The sequence below is a fragment of the Sarcophilus harrisii genome, chromosome 1 (assembly GCF_902635505.1).
Source record: "Sarcophilus harrisii chromosome 1, mSarHar1.11, whole genome shotgun sequence".
In the NCBI taxonomy this organism is placed as follows: domain Eukaryota; kingdom Metazoa; phylum Chordata; class Mammalia; order Dasyuromorphia; family Dasyuridae; genus Sarcophilus; species Sarcophilus harrisii.
The window spans coordinates 382,787,681-382,811,025 of NC_045426.1; the positions used below are offsets into that span (position 1 = coordinate 382,787,681).

The 23,345-nt window shown below is 35.6% G+C and overlaps 1 protein-coding gene across 2 annotated transcripts in view; it reads right to left on the reverse strand.

The window, feature by feature from the left end:
- SLC9A3 (solute carrier family 9 member A3) overlaps positions 1-21,137 on the reverse strand; it is a 136,583-nt gene extending 115,446 nt beyond the window's left edge. For both annotated transcript variants that reach the window (XM_031946074.1, XM_031946075.1), the window contains exon 1: positions 20,449-21,137. In XM_031946074.1, the coding sequence (XP_031801934.1) occupies positions 20,449-20,674 (226 nt within the window). In that variant the 5' untranslated portion in view covers positions 20,675-21,137. The remainder of the gene's footprint in view (positions 1-20,448) is intronic.
- Between the last annotated feature and the right edge of the window lie 2,208 nt (positions 21,138-23,345).

Genomic DNA, 23,345 nt, shown 5'->3' on the forward strand with positions numbered 1-23,345 from the left:
TAATTTAAATCACTGGATAAAGATAATATTTACAAAAATTCTCATCTCCTCCAGCCTAGATAGGCTAATTAAAAAGCTATCAAGGGGAAATCTGTGGTTAAATATATTAACAAAAACAATAATTAGCATGTACATAGACCTTTAAAGTTTGCAAAGCACTTCACAAATCTCTCATTTAATCCATACAACAACGCTGGGAGATAAGTGCTACCATCACCCCCATTTTACAGATGAAGAAACTGAGACAGACAGATTAAGTGACTTGGCACAGTTAAGTGTTTAAGACTAGATTTGAACCAGAACTTCCTGACTCTTAAGTTCAGTGCTTACCCACATCATCACCTAGCTGTCTTTGAAATTAATCAAATGACTGACTACATATTTAGTGCAATTGACCCCTATAAAATCACTTTTAATGGCTTTAGAACTGTGAAATGGGCCACATTATATTTAAATACTATGCTAACAAAATACCACACATATTAATGAAATATGGAGCCTAAAAATAAACACTCCCTAGATTGTTAGACATTTCCAAAGCATGATAAGCAGTTAAAAAAAAAAAAAAAACAAAAAACAAAAACAAAAACAGAACAAGAAATACTTCTAAAACAAGTAAACTCTTACCACTTTACTGAGAGGTAGTAAAAACTTGTTAACAGGTACACAACATTGAACTTGTCAAATAGAATTCAAAGTGGTTTAACTTCCTCCCTTTAATGGCAAAGATTTTGTGGTGAAATCCAAAGGCCCTTCTTAGGTGGCATCATCATGTACTAAGCCAACTGACTGTAGACAAAGAAGTACCAGCGAAATGTGACTCATTGGATAGAATTATATTTCAAATGCTTGCTAGCTTTCATGGAAGGACAGGCAAATCCCCATACTACAAATATAGTTTTCAAAATATTTGAGAAATAAAAAAATAAATATTTGAGATTAATTTAAAAATATATATATTTTAAATTGATAAATAAAACCAATGGATTGCATTAAACTAGGCTTATCATAGACCAAGGTGTTGGCCATAATCACCCAGATATGATACTGCTAAGTAAAATCTTGAGAATAATATTTTATTTTTTGTTGAGGCAATTGGGATTAAATGACTTGCCCAGGATCACACAGCTGGGAAGTATTTAAGTGTCTGAGATCAAATTTGAACTCAGGTCCTTCTGAATTCAGGACTGGTGCTCTATCCGCTGTGCCCCTTAGCTGCCCCAAGAATAATATTTTACTAGATTTTAAGATGACAAATATTCACAATCTCCAAACGATTTGGAATGAAAAACCTTAAAAATGTAAAAACCAAGCAGAAGAAATCAAAATCATGAGCAAACAGATAAGGCACATATGTATACCCAGTCTGCTACTGGAGTTGTGCCTACATTGCAATAAATTTATTCCAATACAAGAAGCAAATTTTTTTTATCCACCTGTGTAGATGGCAAAACATTAAATGTAAAAAAATAAATAGTATAACAGAACATTGATTTGTCTCAAAGGCAGTTCCTATCTGATCTCTATTGAGTAAGATGAGAAGAATAAATTTTCTAAAGTAATAATAATGCTTATGTTTATACGGCTCATGGTGAAATAAAAGAATACCTATACTATGAGTTCACAGAACTGTTGTGTGGTTCATGTGTGAAAAATGTTTTGTAACTCAAAAGGCACTATATAAATGGCAGGTGTCATCATCATGGCATAATCATGGAAATTGCCAATAGCTGAAAAATCTTGGAGAACTAGAGAGGTCCCATGTGAAATTAAATAAAATAAATGATTGTGACAAAAATCTTGTATATTAAAGATTTTTGAAGATATAAAATACAAAAAGTAGGAAAGAATGATGAACAAAAAATCACCCCAACTTTCAGAAAAGGATTACACACCCAAAAAAAAACTTTAAATATTCTGAAATTTAATTCCTCCCCTCCCCCACTGTCATCCACAATCTACTAATGATTCAACAGATGATTTGTCAGCATTACAAAATAGGCTCCCCAAGAACAAATAAGGCCAAACTAACTTCATTTTTTCTTTGTATAGTGTTATTAGATAGGTAGATAGAAGGCTGTAGACATTCGGGTTTTGTTTTGTTGTTGTTATTGTTGTTGTTTTGTTTTTGCATTGTTTGGTTTATCTTCTTAGCAGAATGTAGGTTCATTCAGGGCAAGGAATATTTTTCATTTTCATTTTTGTATTCTTAGAGCCCAGCAGTGACCAACACACTCATTATTTCAAGTGACTAATGTATTTCAGAAAAGCACTTAAAAGACTTTAATACTATATTTGTGAATAAGATATAGAAATGTGAATTATATAATTATGGAGGCTTATTTTGAAGAAATGTATCAGAGAGTGTTGGTCAAAAGACTGATATCACCCTTAAGGCAAATCTCTTGTGGAATACTCTGGGGCCTTGCCCTTGGGGCTGGCATGTTCAGTATTTTTTTAACCACTAACTTAAATGATGATGATGATGAATGATGAATGATATGCTTACCAAATTAGGTAGATGATCCTAAGTTTGATTATAAAGAAAGGATGTTAGAAAACTGAATCAAAATTCTAAATAATCCCAAGAGATTTGGGGAAAAAAATTGGCCCAAACCAATATTATTGAATATGGATAAATATAAAGTGCTACATTTAGGTTTCAAAAACTGAATACACTAATATAAGAATACTGGGCATCATGTTATGTGAAAAAGCCTTGAAGATTTTAGTTGACTATTATGAGGTAGTTGTTTTAAAAGTTAATGGAATTTTGAGCAGCAATAATATTAAGTATAGAATGTCCAGGTCGTGGGAGGTAATAATGGTCCTACTGTAGACTGTGCTTGTCTAGAATATTGTGTTCAGTTCTTTGAGTACCATAATTTAAGACAGACACTAATGACCTGGAATACATCCAGAGTAGGGTGGCCAGGGTAGAAGAGGGTCTACAAATCATGTTGTGTAAGTAACACAGATGCTCTTGATGAAGAGGCAGGTGATTTTAACCAGAAAATACGGAACAAAGATTCAACTTATTCTGTGTACTTCCAGAGGGCAAAACTAGAACCAATGGATTGGAATTTTTTTGCAGGGGGCAGATTTTGATTCAATGCAAGAAAGAATTTTGTAATAATTAGAGTTGTCCCAACACTGGACAGACTGATTCATAATGAAAGTTTCCAATTAGAGTCTGAATGGTTCTCCTGCATTAAATGAAAAGCTTTCCAGTTACCTCTAAGGTAGAGCCTATCCAGTTATACCTCTCTGAATGCATCTTTAATATTGTTAATTTTATGGTCACCTTGTGAGATACTGGGGAATGTATTCTAATTAACTATTTTATAGGGAAGGAATTGGAAGCAGTTTCCTGATATTCAGCAAAAGTCTTGAGACTACTAAGTGGTGTCACAAAGAATAAACACAAAACTTCTGATTCCTAGCCTTGTAGGTAGAGATTTATTGGTTATATTCATTCTATTGATGATATGGTACTTCTTGGCTTAGAGAGTGACTAAATTATAATACACAAATATCAAAATTAATCAAAAGTAAGCAAGTTGAGAAACCTTTCAAATAGTCGTCATCGTTGTTGTTGACCCTTTGCTCATGCTAGGGTGATGTCTTTTGTATAGACACAAAGATTATAACTATTAACTTTCAAAAGAAGGATACCCCAATTCTCATAGGTAGGACAAAATTTATTGCTTTTAAGAACTAGTTTGTTACCTTTTGCCATTTGTCACTGGATGATATAAGCTGTATGGCATGATGGACAGAGCACTGGATTTGGAGTAAGAAGGCATGAGTTTGTCTCCTGGATCACCCACTTAATTCTGGTGTGACTTTGAAAAAGTCAGTTAGCTCCTTTCACATACTTTCTGTTTCTTCATTTGTGTAATATAAATAATAATAATAGAACTACCTCTCTCACTGAATTGTCCTGAGAAACAAATAAGATTCTATATATGTATAAAGTTCTACATAAATATCAGACATTATTGATTTGTCCAAATCATCTTGGAGTGCTATTTACAATCTGTGTGGATTTGGGGGAGTCTGCCTTTTTGTAAATCTCATTTTATTTTATTGTGAAGATATGGGGGTTGTGCTTAATGAATTCTGGGATCTCTTCTAGATATTAATTTTAAGATGTAAGAAGGTTAACTTAATGTATGTGCTACCCAAGCAAGCATGCATAAAACTTACTTAATTTATAATTATTTTTTCCCTCCTCTGATCTTTAGAGAACTTGTGTACATTATTAATTTTGATTCAATGATACAATGCTTTAGATTTAATTCTTTGTACACTCTAAAAGACCTAATATAATATTGGATTTGGAAAAGGCACTCAAAATTATTTTAATAATAGAACATGGGAAAAGATGTTTCTATTGATGTGAATAAAACTTGGTGCAATATAGAAATATTTTATGAAATAATTAGAAGCAGCAATATTATCTTAAAACAGTAGATAGTGAAATGCTAAAATCTTTTGGGGAAGTCAAAATGTCCATTCATATTCAGTGTCTGACATATCTGTCTTCTATCTTTCTATTGCTCCTAGGTTTTAAAACAGAAACTCTGTAATCTGACATTTAAAGTCCATCACAATCTGAATCCAGCCTACCTACCAGACAAATTTCATATTACTTCCCTTAACCCACATTATACATTTTAGCCACAGTGAATTGTCAGCCATTCCTGAACTTGACATTCCATTTCCTAACTCCTTGGCCCATCTTGGCACAAGCTGTCCTCCTTACTGGAATATATTCCCCTCTTCCTTTTGTCTCTCTTGACATCCCATGAACCTTCAAGGTTCAGCTCAGTCACTACTTCCTTTTTTAATTTAATATATTTTATTTTTCTCCTAATTATATGAAAAGATAATTTTGTTAACATTTTTTAAAAATTAAGTTCTAATTTTTTTCTTTTTTCCTCCTTCCTTTTACCATTCCTTGAGAAAGTAATTAACCTGATATGTTGTACATGTGCAATTACATAAAACATTTCCTATACGTAATTTTGTAGAAGATAACAACAATAAAAAAAAAATAAAGAAAGTTAAAAAAAATGTTTTTCAGTTTGCATTCAATCACCCTCAATTCTTTTCCTGGAGGTAGTTTATCATTTTTCTTCACGAGTTCAGGCACTACTTTTTTTTTCAATAGTTTTTTATTTTTCTAGATACATGTAAAGATTATTTTCAACATTTAATTTTTACAAAACTTTGTATTTTAAAATTTTCCTTCCCCTTCCTTTGCTTCTCCCCCCTCCAAGACAGCAAGAAATCTGATATAGATTAAATATGCTCAATCCTTTTAAACATGTTTTCATGTTTGTTATATTGTGCAAGAAAAAATCATTTCAAAAGGAAAAATCAAAAGGTTGTGAAGGGTTTTAAATATCCAATGAAAAAGCTCTTATTTGATCATAGATGGAACTGGGAGATAATATGGTTTACTGGGAAAGACACTGCTCAGATCTATTGGGACTTGAAGCAAAGTGATCAGTTAAGAGATTATACAATAGATTGGCAAAAGCTGATGTATTAGGGAAGTAGGTGTATGAATGTAGGGAAGAGGAGAGATGCTCATGATTGTGGAAGTAAGATTTGACAAATGACTATTTAATTGAAATTAATTTTTTGCTGCTCTTTTTAAAAAGTTCAGTTATATATACCTCACAAAACTCCAATTAAATGGGTATTCCTTTAAGTAATTTGGGCTTTAAGGAGAATTTTTCTCATCCAGAAAGTGGATTATGGGGACTGAATGTGGATCACAACATAGTATTTTCACCTTTTTTTCTGTTTATGTTTTTTTTTTTCCTTTCTTACTTTTTTTTTTTTTGATCTGATTTTTTTTGTGCACCATAAAAATGTGGAAATATGTTTAGAATAACTATTGATCAGAGAAATGCGAAGCAAGACAACTTTAAGGTACCACTATACACTTCTTGTCTAAGATGACAGGAAAAAATAATGATAAATGTTGGAGGGTATATGGAGAAAACTGGGACACTAATATACAGTTGGTGGAGTTGTGAACTGATCCATTCTGGAGAACAATATGCAACTATGCCCAAAGGGCTATCAAACTGTGCATAGCCTTTGATCCAGTAGTGTCTCTGCTGTGCTTGTATCCCAAAGATATTTTAAAGGAGGGAACGGGACCCACATGTGCAAGAATGTTTGTGGCAGCCCTGTTTGTAGTAGCAAGAAACTGGAAAGTAAATGGATGCCCATCTGTTGGGGGAATAGCTGAATAAGTTATGGTATATGAATGTTAGGGAATATTATTGTTCTTTAAGAAATGATCAGCAGGATGATTTCAGAGAGGTCGGGAAAGACTTACATGAACTGATGCTGAGTGAAATGCACAGAACCAGGAGATCATTGTACATGGCAACAAGAAGACTATATGGTGATCAATTCTGATATTCATAGCTCTTTTCAACAATGAGATGATTGAGGCCAAATCCAATGATCTTGTGATGAAGAGAGCCATTTATACCCAGAGAGTGGACTGTAGGGACTGAGTGTGGATCACAACATAGTATTTTCATTTCTTTGTTGTTGTTTGCTTGCATTTTTGTTTTCTTTCTCATTTTTCCCTTTTTGACTGATTTTTATTGTGCAGCAAGATAATTGGGTAAATATGTATACATACTTTGGATTTAGTATGTATTTCTACCATGTTTAACATATATTAAACTACTTGCGATCTAGGGAAGGAGGCAGAGGGAAGAGAGGAATTTATAACATAATGGTTTTGTAACATTTTGTCAATATTGAAAAATTGTCCACGCATATGTTTTGAAAATTAAAAGCTTTAATAAAAAAATTAATTACCTTCATATACCATAACCTGTTTAGCCATTCCCCAATTGATGGGTAGCCACTCAATTTCCATTTTTTTCCCACTACTTAAAAAAGCTGCTATAAAGATTTTTACACATATGGGTCTTTTTTCTTTTTTTATTATCTTTTTGGGATACAGGCCCAAAATAGACAGTTCTGGTTCAAAGGATATGCAGTTTTATAACCCTCTGAGCATAGTTTCAAAATTTTTTTTGTTTATAATGTTGTCCTGGGGTATACAGTGACAAGTTAGAATATTCTGATTCTCTATACATGTGCTTATGTAGAGGGTCACAGACAGTAGAGGAACTCTGGGTAAGGTATAAGCCCCTTCAGCCCAGAGGGAACCTGCTGACAATGTCTGGTTCAGCTCCCCATGTTCCCTAAGGGCTCTCGGCCTTCCTGAGAAGTCAGGGGGCATTACAACCTGTGTTGTGATTGAAGCAGAGAGATACCAAGTGGCAAACTACATACAATGATCAGCAGGATGATTTCAGAGAGGCCTGGGAAGACTTACATAAATTGTTACTAAGAAGTGAGTAAAACCAGAAAAACATTGTACACAGCAACAATAAGATTATGTGATGATCAACAATAAGATGATCAACTCAGATAGATGTGGCTCTTTTCAATGGAGACGTGATTCAGGCCAGTGATGAAGAGAGCCATCTACTCCCAGAGAGAGGACTGTGTGGACCAAGTGTGGATCACAAAATGTATTTTCACTTTTTTTTTATTGTTTGCTTGCATTTTGTTTTGTTTCTCTTTTTTTCCCCTTTTTGATTTGATTTTTCTTTTGCAGTATAATAATTGTGGAAATAAGTATAGAAGAATTGCATATGTTTACTATATATTGGATTACTTGCCATCTAGGGGAAGGGATAAGGGGAAAGAAGGGAGAAAAAAATTTGGAATATAAATGTTAAAAACTATGCATATGTTTTGAAAATAAAAAAAAAAACCTTTAAAAAATAAAAATAAGGTGCAGAAATATAAATTAAAAATGAATATGTTTAGAAGAATTGCACATGTTTAATTTATATTGTATGACTTGCTGTCTAGAGGAAGGTGCTGGGGCAAGAGGAGGAAGAAAAATTTGGAACACAAGATTTTGCAAGAATGAATGATGAAAACTATATTTGCTTGTATTTTGAAAATAAAAAGCTAGTATTAAAAAAAAGAAGTCTTTTCTAAATAAGGCATTAAGATTAAAGTATAGTGACTCTCTTATGTTCTACCTAAAAGAAATCAGGCAGAGGGCCTGAAGAAAAGTTGAACTTTTTTGTTATTGAAAGTGCAGAAGCTTCTTCTACCAATGCAGATAAGCATTTTGTTTATAATGTCATCCTGGAGTATACAGTGACAAGTTAGAATGATCCTCTATCAACTTTGCCACATTGTTTTTATACTTGTTGAAATCTAAGCTTTTGTTGTAAAATGTACCTTCTCAAACTTTTATGTGTAGTTGTTAATATTGAACATTTGCATAGTACTACAAAGTTTGCAAAGAACTTTATTTTGCCTGATTTATTTTACATGTGATATATTTAGCTGTTTCATTATGTCCAACTCTTTTTTTCCACTTGATGTTTTCTTGGCAAAGACACTGGAGCAATCTTGTGATTTCCTTCTCAAGCTGATTTTACAGATGAGGAAACTGAGGCAAACAGGATTAAGTGACTTGCCCAAGGTCACACAGCCAGTAAGCTTGAACTCTGGAAGATGAATCTTTCCGACTTCGGGCCACTGGCTCTGTGCACTGTGGTGCCACCTAGCTGCCCTTAGCACTTCAATATTTGCAAAACACTTTATATGTTACTTTTTTTGATCCTCACAATAATCCCATGCAGTAGGTATTATTATTATTCTTCTATTTTATAGATGAGGAAACTGAAGAAAGCCAAGTGGTTTGCTTAGGTTGAGCCACTCTGCAATTGTCTGGGGCAGAAATTTGAACTTCCATTTTCCTTGTTCCAATTCCCAACAGTCTTTCCACTGTAGCATCTAACTGCTCCACAAATCAAGATAAGATAGAGTAAGCAGGTAGTTTGAGCTAAGTCTCACACAGGATTCATTAGCTAAACAGAATTTGATACTGAGTGATTTTCAAAAGCTATGAAAAATACCACTTACCCTGAATTTTTTTTTTTTTTTTTTTTTTTTTTTTTGGCTACTATACTAATAAATGGAATCCCAAAGTATGGAAATCAAGAAGCACTTGCAGGGATTAGAGAATTTGAAATTTAATAAATAAGGGCATGTACTATTTCCTTCTTACCTTTTCATTGTATTTACAATCTAAGGATTTGTGCCACATTCATTGCTGATTGATCACAGAGTATAAAAGCCTACTCTAAAAGTACTTTCTTTTGTCTCTATTGAAATGAAGATTATATCTAATCTACTTTATTTTTAAAAATAGTCTTCTTAAGTAAAAAAATTAACATTTTCTTTATTGACAAGACAATGCTATCAGCAAAAGTAGAAATAACACTAAATTTCCCAAATGTGAATAAGTGGATTTTAAAGTTAGAGATTCAACAAGTAAATTATCAGCCATCCCTACTTTTCAAAGGTTAACTCCCATAATAGCTCTGTGGTTACTAAGTAGAAAGCCAATCCAGTGATGTCAAATTAGAAGTTATGTCATCTCCTACTACAACCCTTCTTCCTTTCCTCCCCCATCCCAAAGCTGGACAATATAATTTCATTTAGTTTTAGAAGGTATTTCAGTGAGAAAGCAAAGCCTGCTCAAAACATGTTGTCCAATCCAGGCTCTTTTCTCTCAGATCTGTTCAGTAGTAAGTCTCCTTTAAATAGGTGAAATCTAGTTCTGTATCCATATCTATATCTATCTATTTGTGTCTTTATACATGCTAAACATACATAGAACAGACACCTATGTATTTATATGTGTGAATCTGTATGTTGTCTTCATAGGGAATTTCTGGTGTGGAAACTTCTACTCGAGCACTTCCCCTGAAACCTCTCATAGATTGCTATTTGGGGCACAAGTGATTTGTCTAGGGCAAAAAAGGCTGTATGAATAGGGACTTGAAGTAGGTCTTATATTATGGCACTCTCTGTCTCTTCCTGTATCTGTCTCTCTGTCTCTTTCTATCCCTGTTTGTTTCTTTGTGTCCGTGACTGTCCCTGTCTTTCTGCTTCAGTGTCTCTTTGTTTTGCTTGTCTGTCTCTTTCTGTCTCTCTGTCTCCCTGTGTCTTCATCTCTTGTTTATCTCTCTCCCTTTGCCTCATCTCTCTTTTGACTGAACTTGTGTTTTCATTGGTTTAGCAAATTCCCAGTAAGGAAATTCCTTCAATTAATGTAAATCAGTATTTGCCCTAAAATTTGTAGTCTTGAAAGAGTTTAGAGGCACCACAAGATTAGTACAATGATCTAGTGGATAACAGATCTGAGAGACTTAAGTTCAAGTCTTGTGTCTGATGCCAAGTGAACGTGATGCTGGCATGAAAGCACAGGTAAAATCCCATTATAGTAATTACCAAGGAACATTGTTTTGATAAAATTAAAATTATATTATAATGCATCTACTAAAATCCTAATACAATTCTTTATTATGACACGGAAATTTTTGTCTACTGTATTATATTATGAGTTCTTAAAAGCTAGGCCAGTGGAACACAAATTCTATAAAATTGTATAAAGCTAAAATGAACTTCATATCTATATGTCTGAGGGCTGACCTAGTTAGGGTCCAAGAGACTCATCATCATTTGTTGTTGTTGTTTAGTTCTTCAGTCATGTCTGACTCTTTTTGTAACCCCATTTATATAGCTGAGATGAAAATGTTTTGCATGATTTCACATGAATAATCAAGATCACGTAGCTTGCCTTTTAAAGGAGTAGGGCAGGGGTGCAAGAGAGGGAGATAATTGAAACTCAAAATTTAAAAATATGAATGTCAAAATTATTTTAAAATATAAATACCACATATTAACATTATCTATGTTCTATTGTATTTCTGTTTATTTTAAATATCTCCCAATTATATATATTTTTTGGCCAAAAGTTACTTTTATTTATGAGAAGTGGTTATAAACAAAATGAAGAGATAAAATAGACACCAGGAGTGTTAAATATAAAATAGGATTGGGAGAGCATATAGTTAACAAGGAGAGGGATTTCAACAATTAACAATGGAAAAAACAAGTCGTTCCCCGCACCCCTTCCCCCCAATAGAACTCGCAATTAACCAAGGGAAAGGGGAATATTCTATAAGAGAATATACCATTAAATGGCAAGCTAAATCCATAGAAGAATTTAGCTTCCTGAAAGAGTTATCAGAAGAAAGACTCCATGAGGCAAGGGGGAAGAGGTGAGAAGATACATACCAGGAGGCAGAATGCTATGGCAGGCTAACCTGCAAAGGGGTTTAGCAAAGATGGCATAAGCCATGGGCAGATTTATAGGGGAAATTTAACCTGGGGATTTGATTTGGATTTCTAATTGATGTACAGTAAGGTGGGTTTTACTTAAACCTCTACAGAGGGTGGGACGGTAAGGCAGAGCTAATCTTCTTCCACGCCCTTCCCTGCTTGCCTTGGGGAATATTATAATCTTGCCCCTTTCTCCTTCTGCTTCTCAGTAGGATAACAATTTCTATACCCAACTGAATGTATATTATTCCCTCTTTGAGCTAAAACAGATGAGATTAAGCTTCAGGCAGTACTCATCCTCTTCACTTCTCTCTCTACTATAGTAGATCTTTTCTGCCTTTTGTTGTGATCTATTTTTTCTCCTCTCTTCTCCCAGTAAAATTATTTTTCCATTCCTTAATGTTTTTGTTACCATCATATGTTTCTCCTGTGTTTGTAAATCAAGATGCCTATTTTCAATAGGAATGATTGAAAGTCTCCTACTTCATTGAAGACCCATGTCTTGAAAGAAGATGCTCAGCCTCTTGATTCTTGGCTGCAATCCAAGATCCTTTGCCTTCCAGAATATGGTATTCCAGACCCTCCCATCCTTTATTGTAGACACTGCCAAATCCTGGGTAATTCTGACTGTGGCTGGAATTGTTTTTTTTCTGGCAGCCTACAGTATTTTTTATATGAGATTATAGTTCTAGAGTTTTGAAATGATGTTTCTTGAAGTTTTCCGTGTGGGATCTCTTTCTGGAGGTGATTGATGGATTCTTTCAGTGACTTATTTTGTCCTCTGGTTCTAGTATATCAAGACAATTTTCTTTGTTGATTTCTTGAAGATTGCTTTCCAGACTTTTTTTTTTTTTTGGTTGTGGACTTCAGGTGATCCAATTATTTTTAAATTGTCTCTCCTAGATCTATTTTCCAGATTTTTTTCAATGAGATATTTTACATTTTCTTTCAGATTTTCATTCTTTTTAGTTGGTTTCACTGGTTCTTGATGTTTCATACCCATTAGTTTTCTATTTGCCTGGTTAGTTTTTAATGTATGGTTTTCTTCATTTAGTTTTTATATCTCCTTTTCCATTTGATTAAGTCTACTTTTAAAGGTTGTTTTATTCAGGGGATTTTTTTTTTTTTTTTTTTTTTTTGTATTTGGCCAATTGTATCTATTTAGAAATTGTTTTTTGCAATTTTTGTCCTTCCTTTTCCAAATTGTTGACTCTCTCTTAAATATTTCTCATTTCTTTTCCCATCTTTTCTTCTACCTTTCTGATTTTTAAAATCCTTTATGAGCTCTTCTAAGAAGACTCTTTGGATTTGAGACCAATTTACATATCCCTTTGAGGTTTTACATGTGGTTATTTTGTCTGGGTTGGGATTTTGGTTTTCCCTGTTGCCATAGTAACTTTCTATGGTTAAAGCTCTTTTCTGCTTCTTGCTCATTTTCCTTTTCTTCTCCCTCCACCCCCTATTTTGTGACTTTTAAGGCAAGATCTGCTCCTGTGGTACAAGGGCTCTGTCCCAAGTTTATTGTGCAGCTTTGAGCAGAGGGGCCTTGTGTTTGGTGTCTTGTTCACAGTGGTGAACTTAGTCCCATCTGTTGTTGCCTGGTTTCCTGAGTGGCAATTTTCCTTCTGTTCTGGGATTGAAGGCTGCCCCATTGGCCTGCTCTCCTATTGTTTTACTGAGCCAGGACCAAAGGTTTCTGTTGCTGTAAGATCCTCTCACTGGTTTTCTCAGGCACTGTCTGAACTAGGCTAAGCATCCTTTTCAACCCAGTATGACTGACCTCTCTTGACCTTCCAGCTATCAAAGAACTGGAAAATTGTTTCATTCTATCTCTCTCTGCTTTTCCCAGAACTCCCCCAATTACATTTTAATCTGGGTTCCCATAACACTCAGCAGCCTTTCCTCTGATATCTCTGTTCATCTGTACCATGATTGTGGTTGTGATGTTTCAATTACATCTGATTCTTTGTGACTCCATTTGGGATTTTCTTGACAGAGATACTGGAATGATTTGGTATTTCCTTCTACTTATTTTACAGATTAACATACTCAGGCAAACAGGATTAAGTCACAGCTAGGAAATATCTGAGACTGGATTTGAACTTGTCCTTCTGATTGGGACTTCCATCCCAGTACTCTACTCACTGTGCTACTTATCACCATTACACTGACAAATGTAAGATGGGAGCACCATGATTTAGTGCAGTGTTTCTTACAACTTTTTCCACTAGTGATCCTTTTTCACCCAAGAAATTTTTATGTGACCCCAGATACAGATTTATAAAATAAACAAGTCAAACATTTACTGATAATAAATCATATTTTCTATTCAGTTATATGATCCCATATGGAATCATGACTCACAGCTTAAGATGCTTTTATCTTGTAGGAATACACAGATGAACAGATATCATTTCACATTCTTTAGCCTTACATTCACTCAAAGTGGATCGCCAACTGATTCCCCAAATTCAACATTCTCATTGCTCCATCTGCATGGACTTATACACGATTCCTCCCCCACTGCAGATCTGGTGACTGCAACAGAATTCTCATCCTGAAATGAAATCCAATATGCTGAAGAATACTGATAATCTGGAGATGATGAATCAGTTTCTTGGGATCATGACTTAAAAGGTTTAGTTGAAGAGACTCTAGAGAAATCATGAAGTATGGAGAAGAGAAAATTGGGTAGGGAGGAGGAGGACATGATGACCCTCTTCAACTAACTTAAGCTGTTAAGAGAAAATTTAAATTCTCTTTGGCCCCATATCACTCCTTCCCACCTCCCCAACTTAGAATGTGCTCTTTCCTTTTCCTTTTCATCTCTCTCTCTTTTCTTCTTTCTCCAGCTCTCTATCTCTCATAGTTCTTATCTTTTTTGAATATTCAGGTCAGTTATTACTCTTTTTTCAGCTTGTCCAGTCCAGCTTCAAATTAGCTTGGATTTACTGGTATTTAAACATGGTTATTGTCACCAATTAAAAATAAGCTCCATGGGGCCAGAAATTGTTTTTTTTTTCTTTTTTTGTCTTTGTAACCCCAGCATATAACAAAGATTATTAGAAGAAGGTATGTGATTAATAAATGTATGTAAAATGATTTAGAATGCTAAAGAACTGTTACGATAATAATGTTGCTAAAAACATTATCAACCCATTACTGTTGTTGTACACTGTCAGTCCATCTCTTTGTGACCCCATTAGTTTTCTTAGAAAAAATACTGGAATGGTTTGCCATTATCTTCTCCGGATCATTTTATAGATGAGAAAACTCAGGCAAACAGGGTTTAATGATTTGCCCAGGATTACATAGCTATTAAATATCTGAGGCCATATTTGAACTTAGGAAAATGAGTCTCCTGGATTCCAAGATACAAAATCTATCCACTGTGCCACCTAGCTCTCCTTAATAACCCACATTGCTCAATTAAACAAAGTTTGTGAACTTGTTTCTCTGAAAAGAAATCGAATGGCCTGTGAAATGTTTCTGAAGAAAGTAAGAGAAATGGGAGGTATGCTCAAGATTGTTTCAACAGAAAGGATGGGTCAGTTTAGAGGATGTTGTTGAGGGTTGATAGAGCCAAGTTAAAGGTAATCAGTAGGATTCCTAAATAGGATAATTGAACTATACTACAATATTGCCAGGCAAATAACCGAATCAGCTGTTTTCTATAGTTTTATAGTTTTGTGACCTTGGGAAAAGCTATTAACCTCTGGGCACTTTTCTCCACTATAAAATGAGGAAGTAAAATGAAATAAGTTCCAAGATCCCTCCAGCTCTAATATCCTATGATTCTTTAATTATTCAGTGGATTAGAATCAGAGAAAGCACTTATTTCATAGGATCTATTTATTGTATTGTAGAAGTGCCAAGTTTACTACCTACAAAACTCTTGAGTGCTGCTAACCAATTGAAAATATAACTGAGAAATGCTTAACTAAATAATAAAAATACAATACAACATAGATAAATATTAATATGCAGTTTCCTAAAGTCAACATGTGGCCTAAGAGGCTCCATTTCTATTTGAGTTTGATACAACTATGGTTCAATATTTTAAATCTGAAATGTGAGTTGAGATTTAGAACAATTAAAAGTATTTCCTTTTGATAAATAGCACTATCCATTGGAACCAAAATGATCTGGTGACTACAACAGAATTCTCATCCTGAAATGAAATCCAATGTGATGAAGAATATTGATAATCTAGAGATGATGAATCAGTTCCTTGAGACCATGACTTAAAAGGTTTAGTTGAAGAGACTCTAGAGAAATTATGAAGTATGGAGAAGAGAAAAATGGGTGAGGAGGAAGAGGACATGATGACCCTCTTCAACTAATTTAAACTGTTACATAGAAGAGAAAAAAATTAAATTCTCTTTGGCCCCATATCACTGAAACAATTTTTAGACATTATAAAGAGGCATGTTTGGATTTGAAATTAAAAATAATACTTCAGAACCAATAAATCAACCCTAAAGTAGAATTAATTTCCTTAGGCGGTAATAAGATCCCCCTCATTAAAGGTATATTAGCAAGGTGATAGATGATCAGTTCTCAGAGACAAGTAGAAAAAAATTTTGTTAGGGTATGATTTTAGGCAAGATCAAAACATATGGACAGGAGCAAGATAGTAGCTATGAGAAGGAGGTGGAAAGCTTCTGACCAATTAGTGAGATTTCTACATAGGGTAGCAGAGTGAAAGAAATCTAGAGAAAAGAATTATTAGAAAGTTGGACAAATGCTCTCCTTCTGTCTCCAGTGCTTAACATAGGGTCTTGTTCACAGAAGATGATTAATAAATATTCATTAAAATTGAATTCTAGAAAGGATTCTTCACTAAGAACAGCAGATTAGATCACTTCCAAAATTTCTTCCTCAAATTCTTCAATTCTGTGAGGTATCTAGGATGGAAAATTTTGAGTTGTCAAAAAAAGAAACCATGTCATTTAAGATATTGTCAACAAAAGCCCACCTTTCAAATGAGTTTGGGGAGTTAATCTCTCATATTCCTCAAGCATTTACCTCTAACCCCTCCATACTTCATAATTTTTTAGTATCTCTTCATTTTGTGAGTCTCACTTTATATTTCTCTTTCTTAGCAGCCCAGTAAATCAGCATCTTTTATTGCTAACTTCCAAACTTTCTTTCTCTTCCTTTTATGTAATTCCCACTTCAAGAACTAATTTGCTCCCAGGTGCACTATTTGGATTATTCACTTATTTAAGACTTCAGTCAAATCGTGTTGAGAACAATTCAGTCACATACAGAAGCCAACATGCAAACAATCTTCTAGTTCTATCAGAAAGCATTCTTTTTTATACACACATCACTTGTGCTTATATGTTTTATTAAAAAAAAAAAATTGAAGGATCAGCACTAAGGCCATAAATGGATATGCATTCTTACCAAAATCATTCCCTCCAATAGTACTGATTGCAACTCATTCGTTCATTCCCTTTCATAAAATGAAACATTTAATTATTTTGTCTCATAAATCATTCAGAGAGATATCCATCCAAATGTTGGGAGTCTTGTCTAGGTTTCCTGACATTATGCAGGTGCCATATAATCCCAAAAGGGTAGGCAGTATCTTCCTTAAATAGATTGGCTATTAAATTGACAAAGACTTGTACACTCAGGATTACAGCACTTTTTATAAACTTAGTTGTGTGACAGAAGCAGATGCTTTAAAGACCCACATTGGGACTTGTAACCCAGGAAATGGATGCTCATATGAAATTTTTAAAAACAGGATTTCATCTATATTATTGCTCTAGATTAATCAAACTTGGAGAGAGCTAGTGACCTGGAACACGGGATTTTTTTTAATAAGAGTCATTAGGTATTCTTTCAAACACAACCAAATTGAAGTAGATAACAATGTCATCATCAGGACTACTCCATTCTAAGTAATTCAGCTAGCTAAAATTAGACAATAAAAAAAAATTTTAGGCTATACTAGTTTATGTAAATAGTGCTTCAGAGTTACAAAACATGTTCATTACATTAACTCATTCAATTCTCATAACCATCTTTTAAGGTAGATAGTAAATGTATCATTTTCTAAATGAGAAAATTTAGGTTTAAAGATAGTGAGCTCTACAAGGTACACAACTAGGGATTGTCAGTGCTGGGATACAAAACCCAAAAAGTGGGTGGTGGATACACATCATTTACTCAAAATGGTCTAGTAGAGAAAACAGTACCACTATTAATACCCTCATATTCTATGAAAGAACACGGAGGTTCACAGAGGATAATTGAATTTCCCATGATCACAGGCTAATAAATGAATAGATTTGGATCTGAACACAGTTCTTCTGCTTCTGAAAATGATCTCTCCACTATACTGCCTAGAAAAATATCAAGAAATGAGACTCTTTGGCCTCATAAATTGACTATCTTTAAGAGTAGGACTTATGACAAATCAATAGCTTCATTCTCTGTATTACTCCAACTTTATGGAAGTGCTGATATTTATATAAAACATATTGTCTGATGAGAAGCAGCGTGGTACAGTGATTAGGGAACTGGACTTAGAGTGAAGAAGACCAGGCCAATCTTGCCCCTGATACCTTTCAATTGTGTGACTTTGAGCAGTAAAATCAGAAAGATTCAGTGTCCCTTCCAGCTCTAAATCTCTGATCATATACTATTTTTCTTTCAAAAAGATATAAGAATTTCATGTGAGATTATTTTAGCACTTTAAGGTTTTCAGAGTACCTTACAAATCTGATCTTTACAACAATCCTGGGGATTGTTATTATTAACATTAATATTAACTAACTAATGTTAATAACATCTATCCTGGGAATAATGTTATTATTCACACCTAATTTGTTGTTATTGTAAGAGGCTAAGGCTGTATTTAAAACCAAGTCTTCTGATTCCAGGTCTGGCACTCTATCCAATTTACCACCTGACTGCCCTAATTTACAGATGAGGAACCTGAGGCAGACATAAATTAAGTGACTTAATCTAGAGTTACAAAGCAGTAAATGATTGAGGCTGTATTTGAACTCAGATCTTTATATATTCAGCATTCTATCCACTCACTGAGTCACCTAGTTGCCTCTTCCTTCTGCTTCCTAATCTATTTGTAAATTAGATCCCCTTAGAAACATCCCACCCTAGCAAATTAGAGGGATGAGAAAATGAAGATGATTTTTTTTCCCACTGGTGTAGAAATTCTACTCTAGTCAGTCACTTTTTAGTACATTACCTAGGGGCACTGAGAGATTGATGGATTTGCCAGGCTAATAAGTGTCAGAGGGAGGACTTGAAACCAAATCTTCCTGGCTCCATGACCAGGATTCTAGCCTCTACATACCAGACTCCATCTCCAAACAATTTTATATGAATTCAGTATTTAATCTTCATCCTTCCTCCTCCAGGACTAATGAGTTAGGCATTTTAACTTTCTTTAGGGATAAGGCTATATCAGTGATTTCATTGGTACAGAAAATTCTGAGAGAAACACTTCATGAAGCAAGTTAGTATTCTTTTGTTCAACTTAAAGTTCTAAAGAATTGCCTATGACCCTCAAAGAAGAAATTACTTGCCCAGAGTCATACAGTCACTATATGTCAAGAATTAGAACTTGGGTTTGTCTTCTTAAGTTTTGAGGCCAACTCTCTAACCATTTATCACACTATCTCCTCTTAAATTAGTTAACTGTGATTCCAGTTACACAAGTTGGGTTTGTCAAAAATTTAGTCCAGGTCTTCATCATGTCCCAGAAAAAGAGTGGGACAACAAGGAGGCCATTAAATAATCCATCAAAAGATTATTAAGAAGCAAAATGTATGACCCACTGTAAAAAAAAAAACAATCTATTATAGTGAATTTTCTGCAGGAAAGCACTTGAGGAAAATTAACCTTCCTATCACCTTCTTAGTAGTTAATTATCACCTCTGTTTTACTGAAAGGTGAGGCAGCTTTCTCAGAGGAATGAAGACAGTTAATAAAGTCAAGAGGAAAAGTGTTACAAGAGAAAATGTCATTGTACAAAAGGTTTTCTCAATTACCTATTTTAGTATACTGAAGCTAAAATACCTCACAGCTACCAATAGTATAAGGAAATAAATTGAAGTTTTTAAAAAATTTTTAAAAAGTCAAGTTTTTAAACAAATAAGAATCTGAGCTAGAAAAAAAAAACCAAAGAAAACCTGAGAAAAGATTAAAAAAAATTGTCATAAATACTAAAACTCCACAAGGCTTGAAAAATTAGCTTCCACTAAAATCTTTTCCCATTTTACTTGCTTTTGTAATTGCCATTGAATTAGAATGAAAATTTTCAGTTTGTTGAATAATTAAAGTTTGGTGAGATTTTAGACCTATTGAAAATAGTAGAGAGTAATTCAAGTAATAAGAATAAAAAATTTCAGTTTCCGATTATATGCTTCAAGGCTCTCAACAAACTTTACCAGTTACCTTTTTAAAAAAATTCACAGTTCAAGGACATTGAATTCTGTAGGATGTGTGTGTGTGATAAACATAGTAATTAAACTTAAAATATGTCAAATCCTATAATGCTTGTTAAACCAGACAGAAATTTGTACAAAAGGTAAAATGTCACCAGAAACAGGAGATGTTAGGGATATCAAATGCGACACTATGTAATGCTAATAATATATGTTAACTTTTGTTCAAGAATTGTAATCCTTATCTACTTCAGATGCATTTTCCCTTAAAGTTCTAGATAGTGTCATAGTATGGAGGAAGGAAGAGAAGGTGTTACAAAATTACACCATAAAAAAAATTTCTGGAATATTTTTCTAGAAGAGTCATTAACTACATGAATACTATAAGCAGATAAGAACAAATCCATCAAAGAACAAAAATAATTGCTTTAGAAAATACTAAGGTATTTAACATGAAAAAGAAATAGGATCAGATTTAGAAAAAACAGACTTGTGATAAGATAACTCATTAATTTGGATTAAAGAGTCTAAGTACAACTGTTAAAACACTTGTAATGCTGAGTCCAGAGGCAAGGAACATGGGAGGAAAACTTCAAATTTAAAAAGCATATAAATGGCCCTGATCCCTCCACTCCCCGTCCCAAATATCACTGCCACTCCCAAACCCTGGACAGAGTATCATCAGAACTTGGATCAGGGTACTACCCAAATCCCACACCGGTCTCCAAGACGGGTTTGCTAGCTCACTTACCGATCTTGGCGAGGCTAGCCACGAGAATCCAGAGTGCTATGATGTAGGGGTCCTGAACATGACTCCATTTGAAAGTGACAATCTGGAAGCCCTCTTTTGCGTGGCTGTTGTGCCCCGGGATCTCTTCAGTCCCTAGAACCCTCGGTAGCATCCAAAGGGCCAAAAACAAGAGTCCCCAGGCAGGGAAACCAAGTTTAAGCCGCGTCCCCCTCGCCTTAAACGCCATCCTGCAGCCGGACACGGAGGGTTCCCCGAGATGCGCTGACAATAACCGGAGGCAGAGACAGTCGCTGACAGCAACCACCTGTCCTCCGCTGACACCTCCGAGTCCAGCGGCTGTGGTTCTGGTGCCAGCGCCGGTGCCGGCTCAGAACCCTTTCCCGCCTGATGGGATTGACATAATCTCTGACATCCCCTTGCGGCTCTGAGCCTCACCTGCTGTTCCCGGCTCCGGATCAGGCCAGCACTGGCAAGCAGGTAGACGGATTGGCAGACTGGCACACCCGGCGCAAAGGGGCGCTGAGCCGCCGGGCTGTGAAAGAAGAACTGACGGGAGCAAGAGTGGGAGCGGAGCCGAGGGTAGTGCAAGGTACGAGCAGCTGGTCTGGCCACAGTTCTCTTTATTGGGCGGCCCCAGAGCCCGAAGAGGCGGAGCCTTCCCCTCCTTACACACACACACACACACACACACACACACGCACACGCACACACACGCGCGCGCGCGCGAACACACACACACACACACACACTTACATAGTTCTTATACACACGCACGCACACGCAAATGCACCCCGCCCCGTACTCCCAGTATCTCTGTCTCTGGCTGGCCTGACCCCAGGCGAAGGAGTCCGGCTGTGCTGAGCGGGGCAATCCCAGTCCGAGAGCGGTCAAGGAGTCGGAGCGGCCGCGCTCAACGCCATCTGTTCCCACGGCTTCTACCGACCGTCCCAAGCGCGCGGTGGATGAGGTCTTCGCCACGAGGTTCGCGCCGTGGGGTCCAGGCACCACAAACATTGCCGAGAAAGACCGGGAACCCCCAGGAGGAGAGTATACCCCCCTACAGGATTAAACATGGGAGCTACGGTCAGAGGCCTGGGACACATACAGGGAAAGAGTTTGGAAAGGTCACAGATGAGCAGGTTAACGGGCTGCTCAGAGTAGAGATAATGATGGCACCAGGGAACTGGCGCCCGCACAGGTGTGTGTTTGATTCATTTTAGTTCAAAAAACTTTTTTTTTTTAAGCCCAATTGTGTGCCGAGAAGCACTCCCGCTACACATCGTGTGAGATACAGAAGTAACTCGTGGAGTTTATTGTCATATATGGTTTTGACATGTTCAGATGATTAATTTACAAACTAACCCAGGCTTGAGAAGCGAAAACAAAGCTTTAGTTGGGATCTGTGTAGAGGAAAGAGAAATAATGACTCTGAGCATAAGAATAGGCTTTCTATAGGAGGTAGCGATTCATTTGGATAGAAGTACAGTGTAGGCTTTTAAGTATAGCGTTTCCTCAGTAAGCAGTTTGAGTATAGTTTCTTCTAAGCTTCCTTTTTCCTCTTTTATAAGTTCAGTTTGAGAATATTTTTTCTTGTATTTTTTTTTAACCAATGTCAAGGCTAATTCATGATTTACCAATCACTGGGGTAGCCCAAAGTGTCCATAATGCTCATGGGATCAGATTTATCAAGATACTGAAAGGCAGCATCAGTCTAGTCAACCTACAAGGATTTATTAAGCAATTATTACATATATGCCAGTCACCATGACAGGCACTGATGATACAGAAACAAAAGTGATACAATCCCTGAGTTTAAAGAACTTTCTAGAGGGATCCAACCTATTCAGAGATATACAATACACAATAAATAAGTGTTGCAGGAAGGCCAAAGAACCGCTTGGGGAAATCAGGAAAAGCCATTTTGAAGGATGTAGCACTCTAAGCCTTAATAAGAGTTAGGGGTTTCATAAGGCACAGGTGAAGAAGAGTGCCAGGCATGGGAGACAGTGTGTGTAAAGCTTCAACTGCAAAAGATGAAATATGTGAATGAAGAACAGAAAGTTCAGTCAGTTTGGCTGGAGTATAAAGTATAAGAGTAGGGGGCAGTAGGTGACAGCTAGGTGGCGCAGTGGATAGAGCACTAGCCCTGAATTCAGGTGGACCTGAATTCAAATTTTATCTCAGATACTTAACATTACTGGCTGTGTGACCCTGGGCAAGTCCTCAGGGGGGAAAAACATAAGAGGGGTAATGTTATATATTAAAGCCTTAAAAAAAATTAGGAAGAAAACAAGGTTTTAAAGTTCAAACAGGAATTTGTATTTTAGCTTGAAGGCAAAGGGGACCCTCTAATGCTTTACCAGCAGAGTTTGTAAATGACAGAAATCATATTTGAATCTCAGCTCTACTAAATGTGTGACTTTGGAAAAAGTCACTTTCTATCTGAGCCTCAATTTACTGACTAAGGTCCTTCTTCATATTGAATCCTACCATTATAGCTGTAACAAGATACTTTCCAGAGGGGTTTTCACTCTTAAGATAGTGGCTAGGTTACTTGCTTCTAAAGGGAAAAGCCAATGCTGGCTGTAAAAATAGCTAGTTTTAAAGGAAAACAGAGTTGACCATCTGGACAAAAGCAAAATAAGACATTAATTTAATAGGACTGTTGCGCTTATGAAACTAAGTGATTACATGAGGGCAGCCATGATTACAAGGCCTATGTGACTGATAGAAGAATAAGCATCTTTTTAGAATTTACTCTGACAATAGTCCATGACTATGGTTATCTAGTGTTTGATAAACCCAAAGATTCCAGCTTCTGACATAAGAATGGTATTTGACAAAAATTTCTGGGAATATTAGAAATTAGTACAGCAGAAACTAGGAATTGATCCACA